This window comes from Acartia tonsa, chromosome 6 (assembly GCF_053477335.1).
Source record: "Acartia tonsa isolate MP-2025a chromosome 6, ASM5347733v1, whole genome shotgun sequence".
NCBI lineage: Eukaryota > Metazoa > Arthropoda > Copepoda > Calanoida > Acartiidae > Acartia > Acartia tonsa.
This window is the reverse complement of record NC_137265.1, coordinates 23,587,728-23,605,364: the sequence shown is the minus strand read 5'-3', so window position 1 is coordinate 23,605,364 and position 17,637 is coordinate 23,587,728. Positions and strand designations below refer to the sequence as shown.

The window sequence follows — 17,637 nt, the reverse complement described above, 5'->3', positions numbered from 1 at the left end:
GGAAGGATCAATTTGGCAGGTTGGACATGAGTGGATGAAGCAGCCCCAGCAACAGATGCCTGTCAAGACTGTTCAAGAGATGACCTTGTCCAAGGAGGAGAAGATGATTGTTGCCAAAGAAATCAGAAGCTCTGATATTCAAGGGATCATTCTGACAAACTTGGTTGCTAAGGTTTCTGAAAGGTATGAGTTCTCCAGATATATAATTGATCCTTGCTCCACCACTTGGCCAAAAGTTCTGAGGAAGTTGGCAATATTGGCTAGATTGACCAAGATTTGGAGAAAGAAAGCTAAGAGTCTTGAAGTAGTAGCAGAGAAGGTTGTTGTAGTTGTTGATAATGAAGATGAAGAACATGCTAAAAGGTATCTGTTCCAAGTTACAACTAAGGAAGTGCAACATTTTAATAATCCTTCCAAGTTGGTTGATGGTAAACTTGTTGATGGTGTTCTTAGACATGATGGAAGAATCCTTGAAGGGGATGAGCCTGACAATGTTGCCAATGTGATGGTGGATCTGAAGCCCTTCACCTTCTTCAACCCTATCTTGGACAGATACAGCCCTGAAAGTTATAGCATTATGACATATTGTCATGTTACAGTCACTCATCATGGTGGAATCAAGAGTACTTTGAGAGCTTCTAGAGATATAGCATTCATTCTTCTTGCTGACAGTTTGGCTGCTGAGATCAAGAAATCCTGTAAGTTTTGTCAGAAATACAAAGCCAGACTTCTAGAGGCAGAGATGGCCAAAGTTCACCCATCAAGATATACTATTGCTCCTGCTTTCTACTCAAGTCAAGCTGATCTTTTTGGACCCTTTGAAGCTCACTGCAAACATGGCAGGAGATCAACAATCAAGGTGTATGGTGTTGTCTTCAAGTGTTCTACAACTAATGCTTGTGCTGCATTTGTTATGCAAGCATATGACACTGAGAATTTTGTTGATGTGTTTCTCAGATTTGGCTCCAGATATGGTTATCCCAATCATGTGTATATTGACCAAGGATCACAGATTGTTGCTGCTTGCAAGAAGATGGAGTTGTCTGTTGTTGACCTCACCAAGACCATCAACACTAAAACTAAGACAAAGCTTAGTTTTGAAACTTGTCCTGCTGGTTCCCATAATTTCATTGGTGGTGCTGAGAGAGCTGTAGGAAGGATTAAAGAGTTGTTTAATGCTGTGTTCAAGGGATTGAAGTTGGATGTTCTTCACTATGAGACTGCCTTCTGTTGGATTACCAATGAACTCAATTCTTTGCCTATGTGTATGGGGAACAGGTACACAAATTTGGATGAGATGGATTTGATCACCCCTGCCAGGTTGTTGCTAGGAAGAAACAACAGGTGTGCCCCAGCTGGTTCTATCACAATGGCATCAGGAGCCCAAATGCTTAAGCATATGGAGTTAGTTGAGCAGAGTTGGTGGAAAGTTTGGGCAAGTCAGAGAATTGCTGATTATATTCCCAAATCAAGACAATGGCATGGTGATGGTATCCCAATAGTGAAGGTTGGTGATGTTGTTATTTTCCTGAGAGATACTGGTGTTCAGCTTGGTGGATTATCATGGAGAGTTGGTATTGTTGCAAATTTGGAAGAATCTCATGATGGTATTGCCAGGTCAGTGAGTATCAAGTACAGAAACAAGATTGGAGGGAAGTATTACTACACCAAGAGATCTGTAAGAGAGATTGCTGTGTTGGAATCTGAGGATGAGTTGGATTTGCCAGGCCAATTGAGTGAAGCCCTTGCCAGAGCCAACATCAACCTGACCATCAATACTGTAAGTACAGCATGAACTCTCTATCTTTCTTCTTCTATGAACTTTAAATGTCCTTTCTTATTAGTGAATTGGCATACATTTTGAACTGTGTAAAACATCTATGCCACAGTCAGCCTTTATGGGACTCCTAGTTTTAGTGATTTTACCTGATGAATTTATTATAAGTCTGTTGGAACACTTAGTCTGTAAGAAAAACTTTGAATCTGATGAATTGATATGTGAAACAAAGGACATTTAAATATTTGTTTATTTCCATGTTTTCCTCTATCTCTATTATAGTTGGCACAAATTGTGTCATTTTATGAACATTTTATGAAACCTTTAAAGATTTTAAACAAACTAATCAAAGCTCAAATAACCAAATCATATCAAAGTGGAGCTGGAGTTCAGTCAAGATTCAAGTACTGGAGTGTTGAAATTCCATTGTGGCTAACTTTCTGTGGTGGGACTGTACAGAATGTACATCTAGAGCAGCAAAATGGAATTTCACCTTAATCTTCTGAATTTTCTAGATCATCATTGGCAGAAGAGTCCCCATTGTCAAGAGGATCCTCCAGATGATTATTTCCACCAAAGATCAAGAAGATTTAGTTATGAAATTATTATTTAAACTTGTTTAGCTTGAGTAAGGCTTTATGTAAATAGGATGCCAATCTTAATGATTCTATGTAACTGTAAATGTAAAAGTCTAAATGATTCTTTTCTTGATTTTGCTTTTGCTGCATTTAATTCCCTTAAATTAACTTAAATTAGCAGTCATAGGCAGGAAAGATAATCTATGAATAGACCTTATTAATTGTTAATTTTATTTCCAGATATCCTAAGTGTTTTATTTAAAATGAATGTATGAAACAATCTGAAAGAAACCAAAGATTTAAAAAGGTAGAATTTTGACTCTTTTTTACAATTTGCTCAGTAGCCAAGAGAGGTGGGGCTGAGGCATTGTTGATGTTGATCCTGATCTTGTCTTGTTAAGGACTGTTGCTGCTGATGGTGATGGTGACAGAGATGATCTGGTAGAGTTCAGAGAGGAGGATCAAGCAACACTAGAGTTGGTCAACTGTGGATAAATGTCTGGCACTCAAATCCCCAACACCCTACCAAACAAGGGTTGAGCTTGAGTTGGGAAGCTTGCAGGTGTGTAAAGTTTAATTTAATGCTATCTGATGTTTAAAGCAATCAAATTCATGCAAGCAAAGTTGATCTCCTTAAAATTGAATCTGGCACTGAATAGTTTAAATTGTCTGATGATTATGTATCCATTCAATCCTAATCTGATGATCTTTAGGAGTGGCTTGGAGTGGAGCCAGCCCAGTAGAGAGGGAACCCTGCAAGAAGTGGCCTACAAGCAAAACTGCCACTTGAAAAAGGTACATACATTTAAGAGTCAAATTTAAAGAGCCTTGAAACTAGCAATTTCATAAATATCAGCAATTGAGTCCTGTAAGTCATCTTTAATAGTGTTGAACAAAAGAATCTTAAGTCAAGTCTTTAAAATAACTGATGATTCATTATCATCATCTTCCAGCTCCTCAAGTATATCTTTTTTAGAGCTGCAGCTGCTGACAATCACAAGCTGACAAGGAGCACCAATTGACAAAGAAGTACTAGAGGATGAGATAAGAGTTGATTGCTGATGATCTGATCAAGATGATGATATAGTTGATGATGATACCAAAGATGATGATATAGTTGATGATGATACCAAAGATGATGATGAAAGTAATGATGAAGAAGCTATGAGTGATGAAGTTATTGATGTTGACAGCCAAGAAATGTTGAAGTAAAAGATGCTTGAGAAAGACTATGTAAGTTTAATTATTATTGTAAACCAATTTATTTTAATTTCTTTCTTCAATAATTCAAATTCAATCAATTTCTTTTACAAAAGCAGATAAAGTTTGACCTTCTGTCACTAAAAAATATTCAATTCAAAATCATTCCAAAAGTTTTATTTTTATCAATTTTAAACATTTTAAATTTTAAATCAAATGCATATATTTATTGTAAAGGATATCTGGATTAGTCTAATGGTCTATTCTTTTTAGGTTTACCGCACCATTGATGTAAGAAACTATTGAATAAGAATAAGAAACTGTGTGTAAATAAAGTTCAAATATTTGCAGAAGTCAACACAGAATGGCTAGAAACAAACTTTAAAATTCTACCTGTGGGCAGTCAAGCTGAAATACTATGCAGGTCAGAACAAACAAGGACATCATTTATTGGTCAGTTCGTGCATCCAGTATAAGGGGAGGGGATGGGGTAAAGGGAATGGATTGGGGGATCGTTTTTAAGCCAGCTACAAGCTCACCATATTAGAGTACATGATAATCTGGTGTAAGGTCCAAGTAATAATAAATCACTTTTGATAATAATGTGAATACCTGATCTATATTGGCATTCTTTTTCATGACTTGGAAGCTCGCTTCTCATAAGCTCAACCTAAATAAAAACAACAATTGGAAACTTGCCTGAAAAGCAAAATCTAATATAATTCCAACACTTAATTGATGGAAACAGTGAAAAGGCATAAAATATCAATAGGATCATTAATCATTATGCTTTTGTATGAAATGAGCTATTCTGATAATTTGATAATGAAATCAATGAATAGAAGTAAACCCAACCAAAATATTTTTTAAAATAAAACCTAAGAGGAGCTGAAAAAAAGATATTTGTTTAAAGTTACTTTTTCTCTGTAATAAATCAGGAATAAGGTATAACCAACAAGCAAAATAAATCTTAAATAATATTTGGGGGGCAAATGGAGAGGTCGTCAATTTTACGATTTGTTGCCCCCCAGCGACAGCTGAAAAACACCTATAGGTTTCGTGATTTTTTTCAGAATTACTTTCGTTATTGGTATAAGCTGGTAATTAATACAAACAGCTTGTGTCTAAAAGCAGCTGTAATTAAAAACGAAAATAATTCAAAAATATATTTGGTAATTTCAGCTTATATTTTGTAGTAAAGACGACCTTTTTATATGCCCTTGAAAATATTATCTTAATTTATTTTGCTTGTTAGCTATACCTTATTCCTGGTCTAAATGTAAGTTTGTGATTTCCATAAAGTTTTATAAATCCACAAATTTTCCTGATTCAATTTTCTTGTCTAATGATGTATTTACAAAAAAAATATTTTAAATTCTTACAAAATAAAAAAGTTTTTTTTTATTAATATACTGATTCATATAAAGAATTTCATAAACTCATTTAGTTTTATAATATGAATTTTTTACACAGGGAAAATTAAATTGATGAGATATTAAAATCTATTTCATCCGCCATTTTTCTATCACTCGCCAGGGTTTTCAGTATTCGTATTGCAATGCAAGATAAATAAAGATATTTCCAGTATGGCTTCAAAACCAATTAATATCCGCTTGATTAGAACCGGTTCTCAGCAATACTGAATAAAAATTATGTTTAGCATTGTTTTACAGACAGCTTTCCGCGGATGAAAAATTAGCCATCGGCCCCTCGGGACTAACCAAACTGGTTTTAATCTGTAATATTTTTAATTTAAATACGATGCGATAAATCTATAATTACATTTTCAAGAATTTATTAAAAGCCATAAAAACCTTTTTGACAATTACTAAAAGCCAAGGAGACCTACCTCGCATCCAGAATCTGAATATTTACAAGGCGTTGGAAGTTTTTCTAGAACTTTCTCTGACACTAAGGACCTGAATATATAAATAGGTTTTAAATAATAAATAATGAGTACATTTTGTGTTAAGAAAAAGGACACTGTATCAGTATATATTTGTAGATAAGAATTTAATATCTAAAGGATGTGCAAAAAAAATGGGGACATTTTTAAAATTGAAATTGTGCGGCTTGTGGTAAAATGTTACGCATACCGTTAGAACCGCTAAGAAGTTTATTTTTTAGAAATATAAGAACGATTCCTGTGCTACGTATAGTTAGGGAGCTACGTGTTAAAATGTCCCAACTGACTTAAAACTTGACATGCGAGTAAATTTTGGGACATTTTACCACCTAGCTCCTAAATTATTTTTAGCACAGAAACCGTTCTTATATTTCAAAAAAATACAGTTCATAGCGGTTCTAACGGTATACGTAACATTTTTCTGCCATTAACACAAGCCGCACAATTTATATTTTAAAAATTTATGCACGTCTTTTTGCAAGAATTATTGTCTAATATTTACGAATATACTCGCAAGTCAAGTTTTAAGTCAGTTGGGACATTTTAACACATAGCTCCCTAACTATACGTAGCACAGGAACCGTTCTTATATTTCTAAAAAAATACACTTCTTAGCGGTTCTAACTGTATGTGTAACATTTTTTCTACTATTAATACAAGCCACGCAATTTAAATTTAAAAAATGTCCGCATTTTTTTGCACACCCTTCATCAATTTATGATTCATACCTAATTATATGTTAAAAACAAAAATGTAATGCGAAGCATTTTAAACCAAATTTTTTTACCCCCATTAAAGCAACTGCCGCGAATTTTTTTTAGCGATCTTCTCCTGTTTTAAAGTCTTAGAAAACATAAGTTTACGGCAAACCCACATGAAAACTTCCCTCATTTATGGTCATCGGATTAGCACCAAAGCCATCACCATTACTATCTTACCTAATATTTCCTAGAACATCTCTGCACTGGGGGCAAGTATTAACATTAGGCTTGCAGTCCTTGCAGACCACATGACCGCGGGCACACTGGTATATGGGGGAGCTGCGCGGCACCCGCAAACACACGGGGCACTCCAACAGATCCTATAAATAAAAATCAAATGAGGATCTAACTAGGTATTCCATAATAAAAGAAAAAAACACTAAATTTTCTTTTTAAGGCTTTTAAATCTTACCTATCTACTCTATAAAATCAAAATTTAAGTTACAGTTAAGCTAATTACAATGCTAAACAAGAAAGTATTGTCTAATAAATGTAAAACTTGGCGTAAGTATTAAAAATACCGATTTACCACTTCTCAACAAACTAAATTATCAAAAAGTGATTTTTTTCTTTCATGAATATTTTAATATTCTAGGTACAACTTAAACTAAAATTTTTTTTTACAATTTTGTCATCAATCTTTAAAGAAAGAATACGCCCTTAGTCTAATTTTCCCAGCCAGATTAGCTAGATTTATGGATATCCTCAACTTGGTTTAATTGTGTTAGAAAAAAAGTTTAAATTATTAGGTAGGTATAATGTTTCATAACAAGAAACAAATCTTACCTTAAGTTCGCTAGTTTTTATTGTATCTAATACTTGTGGAGGGGTGACGACCACAGGTTGTGGGGTTGGGGTGGCTGCAGGTGTTGGAGCACCACTACCCCCTCCTTCCTCTACCCCTCCGGTGTTGCTATCACTCACTTTGTCTGGAGGCTTCGACTCCGCCTAATAGAGAATCGCATCGTATTATAGTCAGTTTTCTGTGGATATTAAATGATTAAAACCAGTTTTGTAGCAAACAAACTGGTATTAATTTTATGATTTTTATCTAAATATTTATGGAAAATTGCATGTAATACGATGCTATACATGATTTTTCAGTATTAGCTAAGAACCAGCGGATATTAATTAGCCATACTGGAAATGAATTATATTCATCTTGGCTTTAGAGGAATAAAAATATGGCAAATAAAAACTTTTCGAAAAATTTGCGTGTCAAATGATCATAACTTAAATTGAAATTAAAATACAAAAGAGGACAATTTATAAAATAAATCAATACTCAAACATTTTATTAGAGTCAAAAGTTCATAAATCGAGACCTTAGAGAAAGCTCATATTCTAAAAGACTCATTTCTATTGGTTGACATCTTGAAAGTGAATAAAAGCTTGATTTACCTTCTTATTATTGTTATCATTATTAAGAGCATCAGGAGTTTCAACTATATTCACAACCATCTCCTTCTCAACTGTCTCTATAAGCTCACTATTATCCTTAATATTATCAATAGTATTAGTATATACTATATTCTCAACTATCTCTATAAGCTCAATATTATCCTTAATATTATCAATAGTATTAATATCTACTATATTCTCAACTATCTCTATAAGCTCACTATTATCCTTAATATTATCATTAGTATCAGTATCTACTATAATCACAACAATACTCTTAACTAAATATTTTTCTTCTGGTGAAGTATCCCTCCCCTTGCTCATATTATCATTAATTGGAAAATCGCAAAATCAAAATTGTCAATTTAAAATACCTTATTCCCTTTCTTATCATTGGTACTCCGTGATTTGGGATATTTCTTAATTATAAATATCTTATTACCTTGTTCCCTTTCTTATCATTGGTACTCCGAGATTTGGGAGATTTCTCACTTTTCTTTGGCATGCTTATTTATCTAAACAAAAAAAATAACTTTTTAAATCAAAGAGATGATTTGATGACTCTAGGTACATGTATTTCATGGATCTACAGGCCGATAAATTGATGTGCATCACCAATTATGATACACAAAATTACCCCTTATTTAGATTACATTTAGTGGTAGAAACGTTTTCACACTCAAATTAATAAAATAACCAATTAAAATTCACTAAAAGTCCCCAAAGTTGTTAAACCAACGAATAAGAAAAAGCTATTATAAACCCCGAACCACTTCATTATGCAATCTACATTTTCCTGGATATTTTGTCTACGGTAGTCCATAAGTGTACAGCCTTACAGTACATTGTTTCTATTTGTTAAAGCAACACGTATGATAAAAGAAAAAAGATTCTTTTAAAAAGTAAAATGCTTATATTTCAATCAAAATCTAAATTTTTTTATTTTTTACCGATCCACTTCATTATGCAAATCAAAAGAAAATCAATGAGAAAACGTTTGTTTTGTACTTTTCTCCACTTTTAAAAAATGATTCTGATAAAATAACAATTTTTTAAGGGATTTATGCATTAATTATAATGAAAAACAGTTTAAGGTAGATTTTAATGATTTTCCTAAATAAGAAATGATTGAAAAAAAGAAATTCTATCCCTATCCCTTTAGAGGACAGCTGCTGACTCCCAGTCTTATGGATGAAGCTAAATACATGTTAAAGATAAAAATTACCCTGAAAAGTATACAAAAATGTTTTTTGATGTGTTAAAAAAATTTTACAATCTTGATTTTGAGGAAGATGGCCTTTAAGATGCTCTTACTGGTGGTGAAGGTGAGCTAAATGTTATCTAAGTACATGACCATTACAACAACTTGTCTATTAACCTATGTACCATTTTTTGTAGTCATAGCAGCCTCCAGTGGAGCCTCTCGACATGAAATATAACCATTATCTAAAATCTACATTATTTACTTTATGAATTTTAGTAATTAAAATTGCAATTTTTTTCTTTTTTAATATTGCTTGGCTGGAGGCTGCTATGACTACAAAAATTGGACCATAGTTCAATATATAAGTTATCTTCAAGGGCATGCACTTTGATAACATTTAGCTCACCTTCACCACCAGTAAGAGCATCTTAAAGGCCATCTTCCTCAAAATCAAGATTTTAAAATGGATTTTTTTAACACATCAAAAAATATTTTTGTATACTTTTCAGGCAAATTTTTATTTTTTACATGTATTTAGCTTCATCCATAAGACTGGCGGTCGGCAGCTGTCCTCTAAAGTGATAGGGATAGAATTTCTTTTTTTCAATTATTTCTTATTTAGAAAAATCAATAAGATCTACCTTAAACTGTTTTTCATTATAATTAATGCATAAATCCATTAAAAAATTTGTTATTTTATCAGAATTAATTTTTAAAAGTGGAGAAAAGGGCAAAACAAACGTTTTCTCATTGATTTTCTTTTGATTTGCATAATGAAGTGGATCGGTAAAAAATACAAAAATATAGATTTTGATTGAAATATAAGCATTTTACTTTAAACAGAATCTTTTTCTTTTATCATACGTGTTGCTTTAACAAATAGAAACAATGTACTGTAAAGCTGTACACTTATGGTCTACCGTAGACAAAATATCCAGGAAAATGTAGATTGCATAATGAAGTGGTTCGGGGTTTACAACTTTGGGGACAGCCCCTTGTTCCCTTCTTTACTGAAAATTGTTTAATTTTAAATGCATTTCGTGGCCAAAGTTGTTCTTGTTAAATAACATAAGTAGGTGCGTAATAAAAATATAAATAACTCAATTGATTGAAATGTACAAGGATTATATATTTATAAAGAAAAACTTGGTAAAATAATAATCATACTTTGCAAACTTTTCTGAGCAAACTTAAACACTCACAAACCATATATACGAACATACAAAGATGTCCAAATACGATGCGATAAATAACTATTACTAAAGGACTTTTTGGGCTAACAAAATGTTTTCTTCAGTTGAAGTATCCCTTCAAGTTATCCTATCCTTGGACGGGTAGCCTTCCCTTGTACTGTCTATTTGTCTACAGGGATCTAAAGGAACAAGACAATGGCCGATAATAGTTGCACATCCCCAGTGATGATACAGAAAATTACCCCTTCTGTAGATTACAATCATTGGTTGAAACGTCTGGATACTCAACTAAATGAAACAAGCAATCAAAATCTAATAAAAGTCCTCAAAGTTGTCAGGCCAACGAATGAGGAAAAAGTTATTATAAAACCTTGGGGACTAGTTTAATAAACAGCCTAATGCCCCTCCCACCCTGGCCTATTTGTCTCAGAAATTTCTTGAAATTGAAAACTGCATTTATATTTGATATTACTGGTAAAGAAATGTTGACATTTTACTGCTGCAAGGTCAAGAAAAAAGAACTTTGGAGAGTGACATGAAATCCCAAGAAAAAATATCGGGCAATCAAACTTACCGCCGGTCAAATAATGATCTTGAAAACATACCTTAATGTATGACCCTATCTCATAAGAGAGTGAGGGAATAGGTTGTCCTAATAAAAAATAGCCCGAGGCCAATACTAAAATTATCTTAAAGTTGTAAAAAATCAGTCTTGCCGTTAACAAGATCTTAATGGTTAAACAGACACGCAGACACTAAGACAATCAGAAATTTAGGAATACAGGATATTCATTTGACAACGAGAAAATTTTAAATTAAAATATTTTTTTCTTCTGATGAATTATCCCTACCAAAAGCAAACTACTTATAGTGCACTAAAATTGATTCTTGGAAACTATTTTAAAGTTAAGTTAATACATTAACCAATAAAATCATTTACTTCAACAATCAAATAATAATCAACCTAGAGCCCGAAATGAATCTGAAAAATCTTATTTCATGAAGTATTGAGATGTATGTGCCTATGTATGTTCAAAATAAGCTTTGTAAACGGCTTGACCGAAACTTCACAATTTTTAAGAAAGTTTAATATACCTAGTCCAGGTAAGGTTTTTAAAAAGGGGGAAAATTTCGCTTAACCACCTAAAAATATAGAATTATTTAAAAACAAAAATAATAAAGGGGCCAAGAAATGCTTGAAATAAATACTATACGGCGCATAAAACACTTGCTCCTGCATATTAACTTTAAGGTGGTGGGTCTGCCTTCCTACCGGCCCCTCTTTAAGTGTCATTAAAGGCCCTTGGAGTGCAGCTATACCTGTATGTTTAAAAACTAAACTAAATGCTTATTAAAACACGAGAGAGAGACAGATGTTTTCCATTTGAGTAAATTCAATTGAAACTTGAAAGTTTGAACTCAAATTTAATCTCCTCTACTTGAGTTATTTCAGTAGTATCAGGGATCTAAAGGGATAAGACAATGGCCGATAAAATATTGTACAGTCCCAATGATGATTCACAAAATTAACCCTTGTGTAGATTATAATTAGTGGCTGAAACTTTTGTACACTCAACTTAAAGAACCAACCAATCAAAATTCATTAAAAGTCCCCAATGTTGTTGAGCCAACGAATAAGAAAACGTTTTAATAAAACTTTGGGGACTAGTGTAATAAACAGACCATTGTACTCTTCCTCTCTGTTAAGTAGTACACTTTAAACTACTTTTACTCAGCAAACTGGGTGTTCAACAAATATTTCATTTAGTAAATTAAAAGTAGTTTATAACAAAATCCATTGAGGCATACAGGTTTTTTTATTCAGGTTTTTAAACTTAAGGTTTAATACCGCCAAATTATAGAATAAGTACGTGAAAAGAAATTTAAGACTAAATAGGTATGTACTTAAGCAAAACAATTTATATAAAATTAATCTTTTTTCTATAGTTTGGTTTTAGGGATGAGATCTTTAAGAACTACGTTTAAAAGCAAGAAACTTTCAATTGGCGAGAGAGAAATTAGAAAAACACACAGAGTAAATTCTTATACGAGATATTTGCAACTTCAGCTTCCCCCCCAATGGGAGTTTTGAAGTTTTATAAAATCAGGAAGGACATTTGGCTGTTTATTACAATAGTCTCCAAAGTTTTAAAATAACGTTCTTCTATTTGTTAACTGAGCAAATTAGGGGACTTTTATTTGATTTTATTTGTTTAATTCATTTAGTTGAGTGCCAAACGTTTCAACCACTAATTATAGTCTATAAAAGTGGTAATTTTATGTATAATCATTAAGGATGTTTATCAATTTATCGGCAAACGGATTATCCTTTGTGATCCCTGATATAAAAAAGTGAATCATATAAAATTCATTGTTGGACGCAACCATGCAATGCATGTGTAATTCTGGTTTTTCCAGATATGTTAATTTAGTTGCGAGATGATTCAACTTTTTTACATAAATTTTCTATGAAGAAGACTTGCAATTAGTACAATGTTAGTCAGAATGATGCTTAAGTTCTCGGTAACCGCTAGACCGATATATTTTAAGCTTTCGTGAGAAAAACTTTTTATGGTACATGGTAAATAAATTGTCAAAATAGCATATATTATTTTTCCCCATGTTATTTAGAGGTTAAACATTAGGAAAATGGATTGAATAAAGCTCAAAAACTTTTTAGCTAAACCATAATTATTGTCAAATTGATTAATTTAATTCAAACATAAGTTTCCCTTAATTTGAATGGTATAGTTATTATTTGTATAAAGTTGTTTCTTACTGCTTTCTTATAAGTTAAACTAGTGGCTGCGCTCCTACCATCTAGTTGCTTTGTATTCGATTAAGTAGGGAAGGGCAGAAAGATATCCTAAAACCACCCCTGGACCTATAAGATCCCTCTCTTAAAATAAGATCTCAATATTTTAATAATATTTTCGAAATCTAAAGCTACAGACAAAAAAACCTTACTAAACCTTATAATAAAATTATAAGTTATAGAGCAATACTAACAATTTCACTTTTTTAACCTTTGTTAAAGGAAAGACAAATAAATACAAAGATTGGTTTGTGTGTGTGTGTGTGGAGTGTGTTTACAAGAAGGAAATTCCACACTTCTGTTTAATCAATACAACTCTCATTTACTACTCCCCCCCCCCAACTCTTACACAACAAAAATTCTGGGAGGGAGGCGACATTGGGCTGTTTATTACACTAGTCCCCAAAGTTTTATAAGAACCTTTTTGTTAATCGTTGGCTTAATAACTTTGGAGACTTATGGAACTTTGATTGGTTGCTTCCTAAAGTTGAGTGTCCAAATCTTTCAACCACTACTAATATACTACTAATCATTGGGGATGTACTTAAATTTATCGAACATTGTCTTATCCCTTTAGATCCCTGACAAAAATTAATTTTTGTTCAGAGCAGCTAGTCTTAAATTCATTCTAATCTTATAAATCAGTTTTGTGTCATAATACTTTTGAAATATTAAAAAAAATATCAAATGATATATCACCATGGAATAAGGGAAAGAACAATGGACTGCGAATCATTTTACCTCCACAAAAGTTTGAAAAATTTGGGGGTGAAATGTAAAAAACAAATATCTACTCCCCCCAAAAAATAATAAAAATAGACGGCTATTAAACAGGATCCTTGTAGTCCAGTGGTATATCCATCAATTCCGGAGTTTTTTTTATGAATGGGTTTAATTTAATCCTCGGGCATTTTATAGCCTGATTAACTAGAATTAGTTAAATATATTAGATAATTCTTTAGTATACACATAAAATCTTTGATTATTCATATTTAGGTTTACATTCACTTCTGGATATAACAAAATCTTAGTATTTTATGTTGGGAATAGCAAATAAATATTAGTGTTTAATAATGAAGGTAAATATAAATTGAAGGGAAATTTTGCTCTGTTGTAATAATACCTATGCGGTTTTATGAGTTTTATAATGTGATACTACATATGCGGAAGTGAATTCATACCTTATAAATATAATCAACAATTTAATAAGGCATAATATAATATGTATTACGAATGAATTGAACTAACTTAAATAACAGGTTTACTTGCAGATTAGTTTGTATCTAAAATAACTTACCATTAGGTAACATCGAGCTGGGGCTAAGAAATCAACGACGACATTCTCATCAATTTTGCCGCCATTTTTGATTCTGAAAATAAAACAGATCCCATCCATCACAATTGTAAAAATATCAACATTCAGGAAAACAAATATTTTAATAATAAATACAATCTTCAATTTTTAAAAATTCAATAATAATAATAGTAGAAAATAAGGTTTACTTGACAGGCAAATAGCATTAGATGTTCAGATATTTTAAACACTCATTTTATTTTTGCAAAAGAGACTGGATTATGGTACCGATCTTAAAATCCAAATATCTAGTTTTATTAAAACAACCTAGAAAGAAAAATATCCTTTACTAGCTTCTTATAATTAGTTGATAGATGCTCAATTAAAAAATATCTCTATCTTATTTTAAACCATAATAATAAAGCAATTTTTAAAATCTAATTATTAACATCAAATACTTTTTGAGTCAGTGTCCTATTTGGTTCTACGTTTTCAAAATAAATTTCAATAGAGCTTCTTAATTGTTAAAAGGAATCTTTTTATAACCTTCTAATTAATTCCTAAATGTGCTATATATATGGGTTATAACGCGGGTAAATCCAGTCTACCTTTATATATAAACCTATCAAACTAATATGCATGTAAGCGAAGCTGCTATATAATATTAATTGCATTATCATGTTTCTATTTAAAAATACTTTAGATTGGTATTATTTAAATGATAAAATCACAGGACATAAAATGATCACACCACTGGTTAAAATTAATCAAATAAACTATTAATGGATATACAGTGTGGCCACAACCAAAAAAATACTGATACTGAAGAAAAAAAAGGAAATACTGAAAATACTGAATCCTAAAATAAGAAAAAATACTGAAATACTGAACAAAAAAATACAAATACTGAATAAGTATTTTTTTTATATGATTCCTCATTTCAAAATTTCATATCATCATAGCTTTGTTATTAGTGGGATATTTTAAAGATCTTTTAATTTTGCCTCTTAGATTTTCTTGCACCAATTAAGCAGAAAATGAGTGATAAATATTTTAAATGATTACAAAACTTAAATACTTTTTAGTTGAGTTAAGAGCATAGACGTCCAACCTTTTTTTTTTTTTGTGGGGGGGGACATTTTTTAAGGGGGGGATAATTCGCTTTTGGAGGGGGTAAAATGGCGCGCGAAGCGCGCCGCAAATTTTTTTTTACCCCCCCCAAAATTTTTACCCCGGGGGTAAAATTTGTTTGGTGGGGGGGGGGGGGGTAATTACCCCCCATGAAATCTGTTGGCAGTGGTAAATTTTGTTTACCCCCCCCCCCCAAAATTTACCCTCGGGGTAAAATTTTTGGAGGGGTAATTTAAATTTTATTAAATATTTAGTATTAAAAATGCGCGCGAAGTGCGCAAAAATTTTCTTTGTTAATTATAAATTATGAATGGGGGGGGGGGGGGTAAATGAAAAAAATTTTGGGGGTGCCTATGGCACCCCAAATTCGTTTGGGGGGGGGGGGGTAATCGCCACTTTACCCCCCTCCCTTGGACGTCTATGTCTTAAGAGCATGCTAAAAAACTTTACCTTCAATAATCATGCAAAGTACTCACCTTAGATTATTCATTCTATTAATAGACAAAAAAATACTGTATAAAAGCATCTCAAATATCTACAAAAATTATATTTGAGATGAATTGAAGAAAAAATGTATATTACCATAAAAAAATATAAAAATTAATGTACAAAGTTATAGGGTAATTTAAAGGAAAGTAAAGTGAGGCGCGAAGCGCCGAAAAAAATCTGACATCAACTACTTAAATAAACATCTTATTTAAGCAAATTTTTTTGGAATTTAAGAAATAATGAAAATACTGAATCATGAAAATTTCCAAAAACTGAAAAATACTGAATAAAATTTTCAAATACTGAATATTCAGTATTTACTGAAAATACTGAAGCCCCAATTTCCAAATACTGAAGAATACTGAAGATTTTCAGTATACTGAAGAATATGGCCACGCTGGATATAGAATATACGTGGATATTATGACAGGGGAAAAATTGTCGTCAATTTAGGTTGATAACATGGAATTAATTTATTAATCAGTTCTTTCATCCGGTAGGAGGGGAGGGGAAAGGGTAACAGGGGTGGGTGGAGGTATTGTTATTTCAGCCCGCTGCGAGTTTCACTTTATTAGAGGACATAATAATCTTGTTTAATATCCAATTAGTTTTTTTTTTCTTCATGAAAATAAAATAATATCCAAGTAACAATATATCCATTAAACTATAAATATTGACATTAAGCAAAAGCTAAATAATAACATGAAAACCAGGATAAGATTGGAATAGAATAGTTGAAATCAAAATAATAAAGAGGGACACTTTTAATCTTTTGGTCAAGGTAACCTAGGATATTAAATGATACTGCAAATTGATAAAGAAACGATCCATAGAATCGTTTTTATTTATGTTTAATTAAAATACAAAGAAACCACTGAAAACCTGCAATTTATTTTAGGTTTCTTGAATTAATATTAGAGGATTTTTAAATCTCTATTTTCAGTGTCATTTCATCTCATGGGAAATTTGGCTAAAAAGGTAAGAAAGAGGACTATCCACGAACAAGAGCACGTGATTCTAAGTACCTTCCAGCATTGATCCTGAGTATTTTCTTTCAGAATATAATAGGTCACCATATATTATTAATATATTAACGAGAAAATTTATGTTTCACCACTTCAAGTTGAAGAAAAGTAAAAAAATGTCCACCATTTTTTGTTAAAATTATATCAAACGTTTTGTTGAGTTTGGGGTGTCTTTAATTGTCCATATTGTCAAATGATAAAAATTTAAAAAAGTCCAAAGCACATTTACTACATCACATATGTATGTTTAATTTAATGCTAATATCGATTAATTTACAATCTATATAACACGAGTATTCGCATATGTAACATCAAATATCCATTTTATTCAAAGAATTAGCTTCATAAAAGTTTTCAAATCAATTAAAATACCTAAAAAAACATGGTGAAACATAAATTTTCTCGTCAATATATTAATAATATATGGTGACCTATTATATTCCGAAAGAAAATACTTAAGGTCAATGCTGGAAGGTACTTAGAATCATGTGCTCTGGTTCGTGGATAGTCCTCTTTCCACCACTCTTTGACATGAAATGTTAATTTTTATTAAGTCATAAAAAACGAAGTAACATTAATTCTATCGTTGAAGCAACTTATGAAATAAATATATCTTACAATTAAAGCATTAAGCTAAGTAAAATTGGTAATAAGTACAATATATTTTTTTAAATCATAAAATATTAAAAAGTTTCTCCAATTAGAAAACATTAATAAATTTGAACCCACTTAAGGTACAAATAAAGACATCTAGATGGACCAAACTAGAAAACGGGCTTAAAAATCACAGTTTAGGTAAGATTTTACTAAATGCTTAAATCAATTAGTCATGATATGTAGATACAAATTAAAACACCAGGGAT

General features: G+C 31.7%; 2 protein-coding genes and 1 long non-coding RNA gene across 17 annotated transcripts in view; 1 reads left to right on the top strand and 2 right to left on the bottom strand.

Moving 5' to 3' along the window:
- Positions 1-14,223, bottom strand: part of LOC145322163 (E3 ubiquitin-protein ligase Siah1-like) — a 25,989-nt gene extending 11,766 nt beyond the window's left edge. For both annotated transcript variants that reach the window (XM_080163989.1, XM_080163988.1), the window contains exons 1-7: positions 14,133-14,223; positions 8,066-8,138; positions 7,624-7,719; positions 7,009-7,170; positions 6,400-6,542; positions 5,405-5,474; positions 4,168-4,225 (exon numbers count right to left, since the gene is read on the bottom strand). In XM_080163989.1, the coding sequence (XP_080020115.1) occupies positions 4,168-4,225; positions 5,405-5,474; positions 6,400-6,542; positions 7,009-7,170; positions 7,624-7,719; positions 8,066-8,128 (592 nt within the window). In that variant the 5' untranslated portion in view covers positions 8,129-8,138; positions 14,133-14,223. The remainder of the gene's footprint in view (positions 1-4,167; positions 4,226-5,404; positions 5,475-6,399; positions 6,543-7,008; positions 7,171-7,623; positions 7,720-8,065; positions 8,139-14,132) is intronic.
- Positions 1,935-3,908, top strand: LOC145322164 (uncharacterized). The gene is made up of 2 exons (XR_013880519.1): positions 1,935-3,588; positions 3,829-3,908. It is a non-coding gene; the product is annotated as an uncharacterized LOC145322164 (long non-coding RNA).
- Positions 14,197-17,637, bottom strand: part of g (adaptor-related protein complex 3, delta 1 subunit-like garnet) — a 32,839-nt gene continuing 29,398 nt past the window's right edge. Inside the window, exons 32-33 of one of the 14 annotated variants that reach the window (XM_080163975.1) lie at positions 14,738-17,637; positions 14,197-14,421 (exon numbers count right to left, since the gene is read on the bottom strand). The gene's annotated coding sequence lies outside the window, so the exon portion shown is untranslated. The other 13 variants (XM_080163976.1, XM_080163979.1, XM_080163982.1 and 10 more) reach the window with 13 other exon arrangements.